At 45.3% G+C, this 16,943-nt stretch overlaps 1 protein-coding gene across 3 annotated transcripts in view; it reads right to left on the bottom strand.

Annotated features, from left to right (window-relative positions):
* Nucleotides 1-784: 784 nt before the first annotated feature.
* grb10a (growth factor receptor-bound protein 10a) overlaps nucleotides 785-16,943 on the bottom strand; it is a 52,266-nt gene continuing 36,107 nt past the window's right edge. For all 3 annotated transcript variants that reach the window (XM_023976253.2, XM_023976254.2, XM_023976255.2), the window contains 12 exons: nucleotides 16,150-16,306; nucleotides 14,736-14,851; nucleotides 14,108-14,182; nucleotides 12,637-12,774; nucleotides 12,346-12,456; nucleotides 9,627-9,725; nucleotides 9,442-9,519; nucleotides 9,222-9,338; nucleotides 9,025-9,091; nucleotides 6,539-6,626; nucleotides 6,318-6,411; nucleotides 785-6,173 (listed from right to left, as the gene is read on the bottom strand). In XM_023976253.2, the coding sequence (XP_023832021.1) occupies nucleotides 6,027-6,173; nucleotides 6,318-6,411; nucleotides 6,539-6,626; nucleotides 9,025-9,091; nucleotides 9,222-9,338; nucleotides 9,442-9,519; nucleotides 9,627-9,725; nucleotides 12,346-12,456; nucleotides 12,637-12,774; nucleotides 14,108-14,182; nucleotides 14,736-14,851; nucleotides 16,150-16,306 (1,287 nt within the window). In that variant the 3' untranslated portion in view covers nucleotides 785-6,026. The remainder of the gene's footprint in view (nucleotides 6,174-6,317; nucleotides 6,412-6,538; nucleotides 6,627-9,024; nucleotides 9,092-9,221; nucleotides 9,339-9,441; nucleotides 9,520-9,626; nucleotides 9,726-12,345; nucleotides 12,457-12,636; nucleotides 12,775-14,107; nucleotides 14,183-14,735; nucleotides 14,852-16,149; nucleotides 16,307-16,943) is intronic.

Here is a 16,943-nt window from a genome sequence, read left to right as displayed (position 1 = left end):
GAAAACAATGTTAACAACCTGCTTGAGTTATTGTTATGAGTTATGGAGCTGGCAACACCAAGGTAGTGGGTTCAATTCCCACATTGGCTACATTTACTGTGTGTGTTAAGTGTAAGTGGTTTAGGATAGAGCCACCTGCTGAAGTGGCTGTAGCACAGAGCAGTGAGAGACACATTAAACCGGTCTTTGTGTCTGTGTGTGTGCCTGCGTGTGTGTTAGCGTTAGAGTCGCTCTGTCATCCTGTGGGATTAACAGTACTTCTGAACAGCCCAGGGCCCGGTTTCCCATCATCCTATGGTTCTAAAATGAACTTAGCCTTCCGATGCTTTTTGGGAAACCGAGCCCTGACTACTCCACCACTCTCTAAACACGTTATAATCCACACGTGCCACCTGGGCAGGACAAGCACGTCACGCCTCTCTAAGAGGAGTGCTGAGGCAGTGTGGGAATCAGAACACACACACACTCCTGAGTTGCATGAGGATTGGACTAGGAGCAGTTTGACTCGTACTAAAAAGAGGAAGGAAGTTATATAGTGGAATGTGTGTGTAAATAAAAAGTGTACTTTGACCTTGGTCAAAGTGATAGTCTACTTGTGTGATGCTTGATAGAGTGCAGCCCCCCCCCCCCCCCCCACATGATGTAGGCTTATGAGGAAGAGCAAACAAGGCGTCTGACACCTCAACACACAGAGAATGCATCCATAACACCTTCTCAGTGATCACACTACCTCACCAGAGCCACAGGATGATTACACAACATTATAATAATGACCAGATCAGCATTTTTGGTTCATAACAATGTCACCTTTTAATCTAATTTCCAATAATCAGAGAATATATCAATCCCTTTGTACAAAAATACCTGAACAGGATATACAACGTGGTTGATTCAGATGTCTTCCTGACATTTAGCTCTCAGAGAGAACAGGAGTGGACAGACACCTCCGTTAAAAGACATGAGCCGGGATGAAAACAAACCCCAATGCGCCGCCCACCGACAGCACACTGCATTCGACTATTAAAAGGTAATTTTGCTGACATTCGCGGAGATCCTATTCGGGTAAATGCAGCGGGTATCGGCTAAAACATCAATTACCCTCAAAAGCCAAGTGCACCGCGATGTCGGTTGTTGTGGATTGTGGGTTTGTTTGAATCCTTGCCCATGGGCTTGAGTGGTGCAGAACAGATGGTTTGTGTTCAGTAGTGAAAAAATGTATTAAACCAAAGTGTAACAAAGAAACTACCTGAACATATCCAATTGAAACAAACAAGATTATAGTTTCACCTTGCAAAAAGGTTCTGCTAGGGTTTGCCGTATGGAACAGGACCCTGGATACGGTACATGGAGTTAAGGGCAGAGAGACAGGGAAGGTATAAGGCTAGACTGGCACAGAAAAAACTTTCGTCCAACCTTACATTGACTTTTTTTTTCTTTTTCTGGCTTATTTGATAAATGTATGAGAGAGATATCCTTAGCTGGTTCCATTTCAGTCTCTAGTCCCTAGCCCCCTCAAACTCAAGTCTGGACCTCGAAGCCAGTTAAACTGCCTTTTTTCATTGTTCCCATCTAATCAGGGACTGATTTAGACCTGGGACACCAGGTGAGTGCAATTAATTATCAGGTAGAACAGAAAACTAGCAGGCTCCGGACCTCGTATGGTAAGAGTTGAATACCCCTGCCCTAGACTATTGATCATGCCCTTTTTATGATGTAGGCCTAGATCAGAAAACGTCGATGGGTGACGTAAGCAATATGACTCACCATTCCCAAACTGGGTCCTGGGCCCCCATGGGTGCACATTTTGGTTTTTGCCCTAACACTACACAACTGATTCAAATAATCAACTTTCATCTAATTTTGATTATTTTAATCAGCTGTGTAGTGTTAGGGCAAAAACCAAAACATGCACCCTTTGGGGTCCCCAGGACCAAGCTTTGGAAACACCGGTGTAAGGAAAGCTGCATGGCCCGGAATCAATCAAAAGATGCTTTGTCGACAAGTGCATTGCACTTTTTAAGGTAATTTACGCTTGTGCTGACATCTGCAGCGTTTACCATAAATGTATTCTCCACAAACGTCAGGGAAATTGCATTTGAAAGGCGCATTGTCGACAGTGCAGTGGGCTTGTCGACAGTGCAGTGGGCTTGTGGACAGTGCAGTGGGCTTGTCGACAGTGCAGTGGGCTTGTGGACAGTGCAGTGGGCTTGTGGACAGTGCAGTGGGCTTGTGGACAGTGCAGTGGGCTTGTGGACAGTGCAGTGGGCTTGTCGACAACGCGCCTTTGACTGAATCCTGGCCTAAGTCATGTTCAGGACAGCGACTCACGACTTTGACAGCATCGAAAGTCCTTACATAGACAGTTAACATTCTGAGCCAGTCAGCTTATACATCCTGCAGAATTCAATGCATGCTAAGAGTCCAGTTTGAAAGCTTAATTTAATACTGTTTATGTTCTGGTATATTATTTTTATATATATATAAAAGTTCAATTTGTGATAAAATCAAATAATGAAAAAAAAATCTTCACCTTCATTTGAGACGGAGTGATGAGCAAAAGCATAACGCACAATACATAGGTAATGTCCTAAATGGCACCCTATTCCCTTTAATACTGCACTATATAGGGATTAGGGTGCCATTTGGAACGCGCTCATAGTGATCTGAAACCTAGATACAGTGTTAGATCTACAGCTTTTCCATAGTTTCACATTCTATAAAATAGATATTCATATGCTGAATTTATATATACTGTACATCCATATGATTGGACTTCTGTGAAGGATTGCATTATAACATAGTGATTAAGAGGCAAAGATTGAGAGAGAGTGTGAGACAGAGAGACAGAGAGAGACAGAGGGGTGGTTAAAATTTTAGCCTGCCCTAACTGACTAAGATGTCTAGCCAGAGCTTCTGAGTGAGGTGAAGTATGTGATTGGTTGGTAGTGCAGACTCCTGTAGAGCTGTAGAGTCAGGTATGGTTCAGGAGTGATGGAACGGGAGTGACAACAGTGACGTTATTCAGAGAGCTGGCCTGGCAGAGTGCCTGGTAGCCCCTTGCTATTAATTGTCAATCTGGCACGGGACGGTGTATGTGTTTGCGCGTGCGTCTAGTAAATCTGGTGGAAGCTTTGAGCAGGTATTATGTCACACACTTGCTAGGCCAACAGCTCTGCTGCCTCACGCTAGAAGACTGAGAAGGACGAGACAGGATAAGACGGGACAGGCCAGAATGGGTCGGGACAGAACAGTTCAGGACAGAATAGGGTGGGACAAGACAGAACAAGATCAGACAAAACAGGACGGGACTGTACAGGACCAAACAGGGGCTGGCTAAGTCCCAATACTCACAGAAATCTTCCTACTAGACCCTTTTTTTCCATTCCTAAACAGGAGAGGAGGATTTGGAACATAATACATTTCAGATAAAAGGATAGGTTGACTATGTGCATTATAATAGTATGACTTCACACACACACACGCACGCGCACACACACACGCACGCACACACAATATTCACTTTAAGTCGAGAGAAACTAATTTAACTATGGCTGCAGCAAAGTCAACCTAGCATACATTTCAACATAAATACAGGCATGTTGGGGAGTGCTTTAAATGGATCCCTGCATTCTGAGAATGAATACCCTCTCACATCTATTGGTCACTGATCAGTTAGGAACTCCCCTCACCTGGTTGTCTAGGTCTTAATTGGACACAAATTGAAAGGATAAACCAAAAACCAGCAGACAATAGGTCCTTCATGGAATGAGTTTGACACCCCTGGTCTACAACATCAAGGTGTGGGTCAGGGACAATACAGCCAAACCTAGGTTCAAATACTCCTTGAAATGTATCAAATACTTGGGAGATTGCTCTAGATTGCCTTGAGTGCCAGAGGGGTGGGGGTTGAAGTTTTGGGACTGTTATATTAGTCTATTAAGCCAGGCAAGCTCAATCAAGCACAGAAAGTATTTGAAATGATTTCAAATAGTATTTGAACACAGCATCATGCTGACTGCAGTAGGAAGCTAACAACTGACTTGGAGAACACTAATTGACATTCATACAATACTGACTGGCGGTGATGAGGTTTGTTCACTTACAGTGAAAAAATGCATTGGGCATACGTTCTAAGTGCAATATTGGTGTGGGTATTGGAACGTAGCCTGAAAGATTGAACTCTTGACAGTCCAAATTGAAGGTGCAGGGGGCAGGTTTGTGAGACTTCTCTTCCTTCCGTTCCGTTCTCATCTCTCTGAATTTTAGGGTTGATTGCAGGGAATGTTCTAGATTTTCCAAATGTTCTGATGGGATCAGGTGGAGCCGGACGTAGCAGGAACAGAGAGGCTGGAGAGCCTTTCAAGACTGAGAGGCACGGCTCTCAGTCCTGAAAGGCTCTACAGCCTCTAATCCAATCTAATCCAATCAGCAGGCTGGGATTTCTTACGCAGAAAGGAGGAGCAGAAAGATAAGAGGACGAGCAGGACAAGAGGAGCAGAAAGAGGAGGAAGAGAAGGACAAGAGGAGCAGAAAGAGGAGGAAGAGAAGGACAAGAGGAGAAGAAAGAGAGGAGGAAGAGCAGGACGAGAGGAGCAGAAAGAGGAGGAAGAGCAGGACAAGAGGAGAAGAAAGAGAGGAGGAAGAGCAGGACAAGAGGCAGCAGAAAGGGAGGAAGAGCAGGACAAGAGGAGAAGAAGGAAGAGAAGAGCAGGACAAGAGGAGAAGAAAGAGAGAGGAAGAGCAGGACAAGAGGAGAAGAAAGAGAGGAGGAAGAGCAGGACAAGAGGAGAAGAAAGAGGAGGAAGAGCAGGACAAGAGGAAAAGAAAGTGAAGAGGAAGAGCGGGACAAGAGGAGAAGAAAGAGGAGGAAGAGCAGGACAAGAGGAGAAGAAAGAGAGGAGGAAGAGCAGGACAAGATGAGAAGAAAGAGGAGGCAGAGCAGGACAAGAAAGAGGAGGAAGAGTAGGACATGAGGAGCAGAAAGAGAGAAGGAAGAGCAGGACAAGAAAGAGGAGGAAGAGTAGGACATGAGGAGCAGAAAGAGAGGAGGAAGAGCAGGTTGAGAAGGAGCATTCAGCTTCATTCAGTTTACAAGAGAACTGTAGGCTGTCTGTTCAGAAGTGCAAATAGTTCTGCAACAGTATTACCACATCATCGCAACGTCATCAGCTCTGACAGGGAAGTCCACATCTCAAACAATCATCTGCCATTTCAAACAAACGTCCAACACAGTTTGTTTTTGTTCTGTGTTCTTTTTTTCCTAGTGGCCGTGTATAAAGTATCGTAGATAGAGTGAGATGGTTGGTCCAATAAGGAAAGCAGAGGAAGGGCATGATGCCCCCAGGCAACGTCACGTTTCAGGATGCCCCCCAGGCAACGTCACGCTTCAGGATGCCCCCCCAGGCAACGTCACGCTTCAGGATGCCCCCAAGGCAACGTCACGCTTCAGGATGCCCCCCAGGCAACGTCACGCTTCAGGATGCCCCCAAGGCAACGTCAGCCAGTAGGCAGCATGAAGCATCAGGTGATCAGCTTATAAAGACTGGACTGCACAGGTTGATTTTTACATATGGTCAATCGTTGTGATCGATTCGATCCCTGATGATCAATAAAGAAGTGCGGGGAAACAAGCCCCATGTCTATCGTCTGTCTGAGGTGGGTAAAGGAGGAGGAAACAGGGGCTTGGTTGGATCCACAGATTTCCACAGATCACTATAGTACACCACATGTCTGTTTGTCTGTCGATTTATCTATCTGTGTGGCCACTTTCCAATTCCCCACCCCTCCCCCCAAAGTGTGCAATTGTTCACTACCCCTCATGCATTTTAAAAGCATTGGTGTAACTAAGCATGTACCATCAGCTTCCAACACTCCTTTCCTTTTAAATCCACAAGGAATGAGTGAATAAGTGCACACTTGACGACCTAGTGAACAAAGGGTAGAGAATTTAACTGCAGACAGAGGGTAGTGTAGTGAGACCAGAGGGCAGGCGTATGGTACACGGGTCAGAGGTCAGGGGTGAAGGGTCACAAGGCCACGGCGGTACAGGGATGTTTGAGCTTGCAGGGCAGCACCCCTCTGTTGAGCTGGTAGAACTCCACCAGGTGGATCAGGTCTGTGAACTTGGTGGAGCCATCATCCAAACTGAACAACATCTGACCTTCCTCTTCACACTGTGAGAGAGAGAGGAGACAATATACAATACGGTTGAGATGGAGGCAGGAGATAGGATGTGAGAGCAAACTGAGATGGAGCCAAATTGGATGAACAAGAATGAAGTGGAACCGAATAGAGGTAGATGAGTATAAAGAACTGACCGGTAGGATCTGGAAGTGTCTGATCTTCTGGTGGTGGCACAAGGTCAGGACAAACGCCTTGGGGTTACTTTGACTGTCTCTCAGCAGGAACAACCTGACACACGCACACATAAAACATTTTCACTTATGCTGTACATCTATACATAGGGATGGTCTGTGGGTACTAGGATGGATGGATGGGAGGGTGGCCTAAGAAGGATAATACAGCTTCTAAGTCTTACCCGTCTACTTGTCCTTGTTGCATGATCATCTTGTGCGACTCTTCTCTAATGATGCGACCATGGAACCATAGCTGTGTTCTGTGGATCACTGAAAGACAACATCAGGTTTCAGGTGTCAAAGCTATTTTCGGCTTTCAAGACGTGCACTATACAGCTTTACACATGCAGAGATACAAGCAGTCTGCATCAAAAATGGCACCCTTTCCGTATACAGTGTTATGACCAGGGCCCATAAGTAGTGCACAATGAAGGAAATAGGGTGCCATTTGGGATGTAACCACAGATGTCGGAACTGCTTCATATTCCACTTGTGTAACAATACACTCCATTAAATCAAATGTTATTTGTCACATGCGCCGAACAAAACAGGTAACCTTACAGTGAAATGCTTACTTAAAAGCCCTTAACCAACAATGCAGTTTTAAGTAAAAAGTGAATTAACCTCTTGACGCTAGGGGTCAAATAAAAAATAAAAAATAACGTTCCCAAGGTAAACGGACTATTTCTCAGGTCCAGATCGTAGAATATGCATATAATTTATAGATTAGGATAGAAAGACTCTCCAAAGTTTCCAAAACTGTCAAAATATTGTCTGTGAGTATAACAAAACTGATTCTGCAGGCGAAAACCTGAGAAAATCTAACCCGGAAGTGATAAATAACAAATATCTGTGTTTCCTGGCCCGTCTTTATTCCATTTAAAGGGGTATCAACCAGATTCCTTTTCCAATGGCTTCCTCAGGCTGTGACCAGGCTTTTATTTTGAAAAATAAGCGAGATTTTTCAAAAGTAGTCAGGTGTCCTCAGATTAGTTCCTGCGCGCGAGAGGGTAGCGCTCCATTTTCTTTTTCTCTCTTATTGAGTAGGTAGCAGAGAGAAGAGTCTATGACTAGGATGGCTGGAGTCAGAGGCCGAGCAGTCGCCATACCAGGCAGTGATGCAACCAGTCAGGATGCTCTCGATGGTGCAGCTGTAGAACCTTTTGAGGATCTGAGGACCCATGCCAAATCTTTTCAGTCTCCTGAAGGGGAATTTGTCGTGCCATCTTCACGACTGTCTTGGTGTGTTTGGACACCAACGAACTTGAAGCTCTCAACCTGCTCCACTACAGTTCCGTTGATGACAATGGGGGCGTACTCAGTCCTCCTTTTCCTGTAGTCATCAACAATCTCCTTTTCCTTGATCACATTGAGGGAGAGGTTGTTATCCTGGCACCACACAGTCAGGTCTCTGACCTCCTCCCTATGGGCTGTCTCATCGTTGTCAGTGATCAGGCCTACCACTGTTGTGTCGTCGGCAAACTTAATAATGGTGTTGGAGTCGTGCCTGGCCATGCAGTCATGGGTGAACAGAGAGTAGAGGAGGGGACTGAGCACGCACCCCTGAGGGGCCCCCGTGTTGTGGATCAGCGTGGCAGATGTGTTGTTACCTACCCTTACCACCTGGGGGTGGCCCATCAGCAAGTCCAGCATCCAGTTGCAGAGGGAGGTGTTTAGTCGCAGGGTGGAGTGCAATAGAGATTGCATCATCTGTGGATCTGTTGGGGCGGTATGCAAATTGGAGTGGGTCTAGGGTATCTGGAATAATGGTGTTCATGTGACCCATGATCAACCTTTCAAAGCACTTCATGGCTACAGACGTGAGAGCTTCGGGTCAGCAGTCATTTAGGCAGGTTACCTTAGTGTTCTTGGGCACAGGAACTATGGTGGTCTGCTTGAAATATGCTGTCAGGGAGAGGTTGAAAATGTCAGTGAAGACACTTGCCAGTTGGTCAGTGCATGCTCGGAGTACACATCCTGGTAATCCGTCTGGCCCTGCGGCCTTGTGAATGTTGACCTGTTTAAAGGTCTTACTCACATCGGCTACGGAGAGCGTGATCACACAGTCGTCTGGAACGGCTGATGCATGCTTCAGTGTTGCTTGCGAGCATAGAAGTTATTTAGCTCATCTGGTAGGCTTGTGTCACTGGGCAGCTCGTGGCTGTGCTTTCCTTTGTAGTCTGTAATAGTTTGCAAGCCCTGCCACATCCGACGAGCATCGGAGACGGTGTAGTATGATTCAATCTTAGTCCTGTATTGATGCTTTGCCTGTTTGATGGTTAATCGGAGGGCATAGCGGGATTTCTTATAAGCGTCCGATATCCCAGATATCTCCGTCTCTTTCACATGCGAATGAAAGAATGAAATTCTTTGCGTCCAACTCATTGAAGAAAAAATCTTTGTCCAGTACGAGGTGAGTAATCGCTGTCCTGATATACAGAAGCTATTTTTGGTCATAAGAGACAGTGGCATAAACATTATGTACAAAATAAGTCACAAATAACAATAGCACAATTGGTTAGGAGTCCGTAAAACGGCAGCCATCTCCTCCGGCGCCATCTAGCATTACTAAGTATTTATGAAGTTACTGTTAAATGTTGTTACTAGTGTAATTCTTACAGTACTACTATCCAGGTATAAGAGCAAAGTAATGTAAAGTGTAGGGTACCTGAGCTGAGAGAAGATGGGTGGAGGAGGCTGGGGCTGCCCAGAGCATTCATACGGTGACCCCGTTTCTGACGGCAGGAAAGATAAACAAACAAAACAATTTTAGATTCAGAATGACAGAAGTACACCTTCTTCTTAGTCTGAGTTTCCCAATCTTCCATCCCATCCACTTCCTCTCCTTCCTACTCTCCTCCTCACCCTCCACGTCTGTCCCTCCTCCACCGCGGCGCTCTGTGCTTCCAGAGGGTTCTCTATGACGCGTCCTGTCCTGCCAGAGAAGTCCATGGCCACCAGAGAGTTCTCAGACACACTCCTCTACAGAGACAGAGAACTTGTCTGAGCCACGCTATCGCTCTCCAATAGATCCTAGTTTGCTTAAATAGAGTCGGGAATAGAAACATGTGAATAGGAGTCTTACCACAGGAGTAGAGAAGTGTGAGACAGGAGACTTCCGCTGCTGGGGACTCTTGTAGTTCTGATACAGTAATATCCCATACTGTCAAAACAGAACATATATGTAGCGCACAACAAAATAAATTTTCAAGTAATACATATAAATGAAACATCAGTTATACAGAAGATTCTGTGAGTGTGTGTGTGTACCTTTAACAATCTGAAGGCAGTCATCCAGCAGGTTCTGCTCTGTTCATCTTCGGCGCACAGCATCCTCAGCTCCTTACACTCACTCCTCACCTTACTGGGCTGTCAATCAAACAATCAGCCAATCACAGAACCTTACCAGGCTGTCAATCAAACAATCAGATGTTCAGTTAGACAACCCGTCAGTCAGTATTCACCAAATCTAAAACTAGATATTGCTTGAAGCTCTTGAATATTCTCTCCAACTAAGATCACTGCCCGGTATGGCAACTGCTTGGCATCCGATCGAAAGGTGCTACAGAGGGTAGTGCATACAGCCTAGTACATTATTGGGGCCAAGCTCCCTGCCATCCAGGACCTCTATACCAGTCGGTGTCAGATGAAGGACCTAAAAATCGCCAAAGACTCCAGCCACCCAAGCCATAGACTGTTCTCTCTGCTACTGCACAGCAAGCGGTACTGATGCACCAAGTCTGGAATCAACAGGAACCTGAACAGCTTCTACCCCCAAGCCATAAGACTGGTAAATAGTTAAATAGTTAACCAAATAGCTACCCAGACTATCTGCATTGACCCTTTTTGCACAAACTTTGACTCATCACATACGCTGCTGCTACTGTTTATTATCTGTCACTTTATTCCTAGTTATATGTACATACACTATGTGGACACCAAAACACAATAACATAATGTCAAAGTGGAATTATGTTTTTTGACATTTTTACAAATTAATTACAAATGAACAGGTAAAGTATTAAACCCCTTTGTAATGGCAAGCCTAAATAAGTTAAGGAGTACAAATTTGCTTAACAAGTCCCATAAATAAGTTGCATGGACTCATTCTGGTGGGCATTTTTGAATGACTACCTCATATCTGTACCCCACACAAGCAATTATCTGCAAGGTCCCTCAGTCGAGCAGTGACTTTCAAACACAGATTCAACCACAAAGTCCAGGGAGGTTTAACAATGCCTCGCAAAGGGCACCTATTTGTAAAAATATATATATATATATGTTTAACTAGGTAAGTCAGTTATAAACAAATTCTTACTTACAATGACAGCCTACCCCCCCGGCCAAACCCTCCCCTAACCCGGACGACGCTGGGCCAATTGTGCGCCGCCCTATGGGACTCTCGATCACGGCCGGTTGTGACACAGCCGGGGAACGAACCAGAGTCTTTAGTGACGCCTCTAGCGCTGCAATGCAGTGCCTTAGTCCGCTGCACCACTCGGAAGACACTGAATACTCCTTTGAACATGGTGAAGTTATTAATTACACGTTAGATGGTATATCAATACACCCAGTCACTACAAATATGTTTTTTATTTTTTTATTTAACCTTTTTAACTAGTCAAGTCAGTTAAGAACAAATTCTTATTTACAATGACGGCCTAAGATACAAGCATCCTTCCTAACTCAGTTGTCAGAGAGAAAGGAAACCGGTCAGGGATTTCACCATGAGGCCAATAAAGACTTTAAAAGTTACAGAGCTTAATGGCTGTGACAGTAGAAAACTGAGGATGAATCAACAACATTGTAGTTAATCCACAATACTAACCTAATTGACGGAGTGAAAAGAAGGAAGACTGGACCGAATAACATACTCCAAAACATGTATCCTGTTTGCAACAAGGCACTAAGTAATAATGCAAAAACATTTTGGCAAAGCAATTCACTTTTTTGTCCTGAATACAAAGTATTATGTTTGGGGCAAATCCAATACAACACACACGGTGTACCATTCTCCAAATTTTCGAGCATAGTGTTGGCCGCATCATGTTATGGGTATGCTTGTAATCATTAAGGACTGGGGAGTTTTTCAGGATAAAAAATAAATGGAACAGCGCTAAGTACAGGCAAAATCCTAGATAAAAACCTGGTTCAGTCTGCTTTACACCAGACACTGGGAGATGGATTCACCTTCCAGCAGGACAATAACCTAAAACACAAATCTACACTGGAGTTGCTTACCAAGAAGACAGTTAACATTCCTGAGTGGCCAAGTTACAGTTTTGACTTAAATCTACTTGAAAATGGTTGTCTAGCCATGATCAACCACCAATGACAGAGATTGAAGAATTTTGAAAAAAATTGGGTGCAAATGTTGCACAATCCAGGTGTGGAAAGAGATTTACCCAGAAAGACTCACTGCTGTTATCGCTGCCAAAGGTGCTTCTACAAAGTATTGACTCAGTGGTGTGAATACTTATGTAAATGAGAAATATCTGTATTTCATTATCCATACATTTGCACAAAAAAAATAAGAATACATTTTCACTTTGTCATTATGGGGTACTGTGTCTAAAAAAAAATATATATTTAATCCGTTTAGAATTTTGGCTGTCACACAAACTGTGTAATAAGTCAAGGGGAATGAATAGTTTCTAAAGGCCAAGATATCGTTACTCATTGTGTATTTATTATTACTTAATTATTACATGTTTTATTATTTCTATTATGTCTCTATTTTCTTTCTCTCTTCATTGTTGGTAAGTAAGCATTTCACTGTTAGTCGACACTGGTTGTTTATGAAGCATGTGACAAATAACAATTGATTGTTTGTCAGGCTCAGTGTCCTAGCAGGCCCTGTCCCAGCCTATCCCACTAGGCTGAGCCAGTATAACCTGGTTACCTCCAGGGATAACCCCCGCAGAGGTACACACATTACAGGACTGTCTGTCTGCTACCTGGGGCCAGTGTGTGTGAGTGTGTCCCTCACCTTGATACAGAACTGGTAATCAGTGGGGGCGTTGTGCAGCTTCCTCCCTGTTGTCACTGTGAACACACTACTGTCCTCCAGGTCTGACAACAACTGGAGGTGTCTGGGCTCCTAGAGAGTGGAGGAGGGAGGAAGGGAGGAAGGAAGGAAGGGGAGAGAGAGGGAGAGAGAGAGAGCGAGAGGGAGAGAGAGAGAGAAGGTTTAAACAGTCCTTCCTTTAGTGTAGCGCTCCCATAAAGCTTTGTGTCCAAACAACAAGGGCACTAAAAATATCCCTGATCTTCTTCCTACCTTGGAGGATCCTTTAGTGGAGTAGTAGAGTCCAGAGCGTCTGAGGAACATGGAGAGTCTCTTCCAGGACTTCCTGCCAGACTCCTTCAGATAGAGGAACCCCTGCACCTCCGGACAGCTGCTGGAGTTCAGGAAGTTCTGTACCAAAACACACACGGGAGTGAGTAAGGACTCTCTGGAATGTGTGCATGTGCTTGTGGATGTGGAGGTGGGGATAGAGGTGTGCATATGTGTACATGCACAGGTCAACATTCACAAGGCCGCGGGGCCAGACGGATTACCAGGACATGTGCTCCGGGCATGTGCTGAACAACTGGCAGGTCTCTTCACTGACATTTTCAACATGTCCCTGATTAAGTCTGTAATACCAAAATGTTTCAAGCAGACCACCATAGTCCCTGTGCCCAAGAACACTAAGGCAACCTGCCTAAATGACTACAGACCCGTAGCACTCACGTCCGTAGCCATGAAGTGCTTTGAAAGGCTGGTAATAGCTCACATTAACACCATTATCCCAGAAATCCTAGAGCCACTCCAATTTGCATACCACCCATACAGATCCACAGATGATGTAATCTCTATTGCACTCCACACTGCCCTTTCCCACCCAGACAAAAGGAACACCTACGTATGTGAGAATGCTATTCATTGACTACAGCTCAGCGTTCAACACCATAGTGCCCTCAAAGCTCATCACTAAGCTAAGGATCATGGGACTAAACACCCCCCTCTGCAACTGGATCCTGGACTTCCTGACAGGCCGCCCCCAGGTGGTGAGGGTAGGTAGCAACACATCTGCGACGCTGATCCTCAACACTGGAGCCCCTCAAGGGTGCGTGCTCAGTCTCCTCCTCTACTCCACCCCAGTCATAGACTGTTCTCTCTACTACCGCATGGCAACCCCCAAGCCATAAGACTCCTGAACAAGTAATCAAATGGCTACCCAAACTATTTGCATTGTCCCGACACCCCCAACCCATATTTTACGCTGCTGTTACTCTCTGTTTATCATATATGCATAGTCACTTTAACTATACATTCATGTACATACTACCTCAACTAGCCCGTCTAACCGCTGCCCCCGCACATTGGCTACCTGTACTATCTGCATTGTGTCCCACCACCCATCAACCCCTCTTTTACGCTACTGCTACTCTCTGTTTATCATATATGCATAGTCACTTTAACCATACCTACATGTTCATACTACCTCAATTGGTGCCTGTATGTAGCCTCATTACTGTATATAGCCTCTCTACTGTATATAGCCTCGCTACTGTTATTTTTCACTGTCTTTTTACTGTTTCACCTAATACCTATTTTTTACTTAAACATCGCACTTTTGGTTAGGGCCTGTAAAATAAGCATTTCACTGTAAGGTCTACACCTGTTGTATTCGGCGCGTGTGACAAATAAACTTTGATTTGATGTGTGTGCGTGCACTAGTGCATGTGGTGTAACAGTACTCCACCTGTGAGAGCTGTGACTGGGGGATGGAGCCGTTAGATACCTGACACCATGCCACCATCTGCTCCGGAAAGAAGTTCTGGAGAGAGATAGAGAGATTAAGAGAGAGAGAGACCAAATGAGAAAAGAGAGAGAATGAAAGGAGAGAATACAGAAGAATGAGAGAACAGAGAGCAAAATACTTCAGGGACTTCAGTATCACATTAGTGATGGAACCACTATTAAGAGGGTGTGTGAGAGAATGAGAGAGAGAGGGGAGAAGAGAGAGAAAGGAAGGAAGGAGTGAGAGTAGTTGAGAGAGGGTAGAAGGAGAGAGAGGGAGGATAGGGGAGAGAGAAAGAGATGGAAAGAGGAGAGAGAGGGAGGAAGGAGAGAAAGAAAGGATAGGGGAGAGAGAGAGACATGGAGAGAGGAGAGCGATCCAGAGTAGATGCAGTATGATCTCACCCCCTGATGTAATTCCTTGGCGAGCACTCATACACACCCCCCCCCCCCCCYMCCTTTTGTGTGATCGACATGGTAGTTTTACTGTAATCATTACCAAAGCACTGAGGTGAGGTCACTCCCTCTTACTGAATCACCTCAGGCAGTGTGTGCGGCGGAGTGTGTGCACGTGTGGACAGAGGACTCACCAGGGGGTTCCTGAAGAATTCATACTTGGCATAGTTCTTCCTGAAGAGGAATTTACTGTCACTGGTCATAGAGGCTTGAACCTGAACCACTAACTCATGGTCCTCCAGACAGCGCTCTGCAGAGGGGAGGGAGAGAAGGGGAGGAAGAGGGAGAATAGAGAGATCAGCCATTAGCCCATTTATTTGCATTGTTACAGTTGGTCATCACACTTGTTTCCAGTATCTGAACTGCCACTGGAAAAGAGAGGAGGGAAGAGATTGGTTGGCTGTGAGCACGCACACGTGAGAGAGAAGCAGGTTTGGCATTGCAGTAGGATGATGTCATATATTTTACTTGATTGGACAGAGAAGCCGAGCCCAGTTCTCCTGTCCTCTCCCTCTCCTTTCACCCTACCACCCAATCCCCTCCCTCCCTCTCTCTCTCTCTCCCTCCCTCTCTCAGCTCCATCACTCCCTTTGTCTCGCCCTCTTCTTCTCATCCATTTCTCTACCTCACTCTCCCTCTTTTCCTCTTCCGTCCCTCCCTCCCTCTCTAACTCTGTCTCCCCTCCCTCTCTAACTCATCCACCCTGTCAAAGCAGTCAGAAATAACTGTAGTTTGTATAAAAAGCTGAAGCTGACTATTGAGAGTAATAGACCTCGTATATTGTTAACGCTCTCTATTTTGATGTATAGGCTAGAAGTGTGTGTTCTCCTTTCTCTCTCTCTCTTGACATCACATGACTCCAGCTGGTTGGAGACCCATATTGACACGTTCCAGGTCGGACGGACGGACGGACACACACACACACACACAGCGCTAAAACCCACAGTTGCTCAAAAAGGATTGAGCCCATACCGTGCCTCACACAGAGCTCAAGGTGTGTGTGTGTGTGTGTGTGTGTGTGTGTGTGTGTGTGTGTGTCTACGCCACTCTGTCCTGGCGTCTAGCAGGGGAATTTCCTGTTGAAGTAGAGGGACAGAGCTGATTGCCTGAGCTGTCTGGGGGCTCGACCAATGCAGCCCTGGGATTGGCTGTTTGCTGCATTGGCCTGATACTGACACCGTGCCTCTGCACCCTTCCCCCTCTCCCTCTCCACCCCTTCCCTTTCTTTGCGCTCTTCTCACATTCCATCTCTCCCATACAGTTTTTCCAGAAATTACAATGATCTACCAAGTATAAAACAGTCTTCTATTCCAGTAACAGTCAGTAGAGATAGGAAGGCTTGGTGGAAAACAGGATAGAGAATAAGAGGGAGGCAATAAAACCACACTAAAAAGGTGAGGCAATAAAACGACACTAAAAAGGTCACAGAAGGTTAAACAGAACTGTGGATTTTATGTGATTGAAGCTTTTAGGTAGCTAGAGTCTACAGTATATGCTTCCCCAACCTTAACACACTCGATGCGCACACACACACACACACACACACACCGAGGCCCAGTAGTGGGTGATGCTCCACCAGGCTCCAGCTGTTGTCGTCCAGACAGTGGCTCTTATAGACCAGGAGCTGACACACGTCTCTGGCCCTCATATCAGCCGGCACCTCCACCACCTTCCCTGCTCCATCCTCACTGTACACCTTGATGATCTGCACACACACAGCGAGAGAGATAAATATTGTATTCATATAAAAACAATGTGACACCGTCCCTGTCCCATCATCACTGTTCACCGTTATTTGAATGAAAGGTCACAAAATATATTTACAGTCATTTACAAACAGGCCACTGTAAAGAGCAGTGGAAACATTAAGGGCCGGTTAACCGTTAAGCCTAGCCCACGGACTAAAAAGCATGCTCAATATGACTAGGCTTAATCTGTGTCCAGGAAATTGGCATATAGAGCTGTTAGAGACTTTCCTTCTGAGCTCAAACTGTAACACTGCAACTATAATGGAGTTATAACACATTGTAAGATTTGTCATAAGCATGACTGTCTGCCTAATATTCATGTCATAATAATCCAGACTAAATAACGGCCATTTTGAGTCAGTTGAAATGTTAATAAAACAGGTTAAATCTAGTCCTGATCTCCACTGAGCTGTTAGACTTAGTCCTACTGTGTGTCTGTTTCTCAGGCTGACACACACACACACTTTGTATCCGTTGTACGTTCTATCCAGATGGTTGAATCCGGATCCTGTGGTACAGACTGTTCTCTCTGCTATCGCATGGCAGGCAGTACCTGCCCGCCAAGTCTAGGTCCAAAAGGCTCCTTAACAGCTT

Source organism: Salvelinus sp. IW2-2015, linkage group LG31, assembly GCF_002910315.2.
Source record: "Salvelinus sp. IW2-2015 linkage group LG31, ASM291031v2, whole genome shotgun sequence".
Lineage (NCBI taxonomy): Eukaryota > Metazoa > Chordata > Actinopteri > Salmoniformes > Salmonidae > Salvelinus > Salvelinus sp. IW2-2015.
The sequence above is the reverse complement of the archived record's forward strand: the minus strand, read 5'-3'. Positions and strand labels throughout refer to the sequence as shown.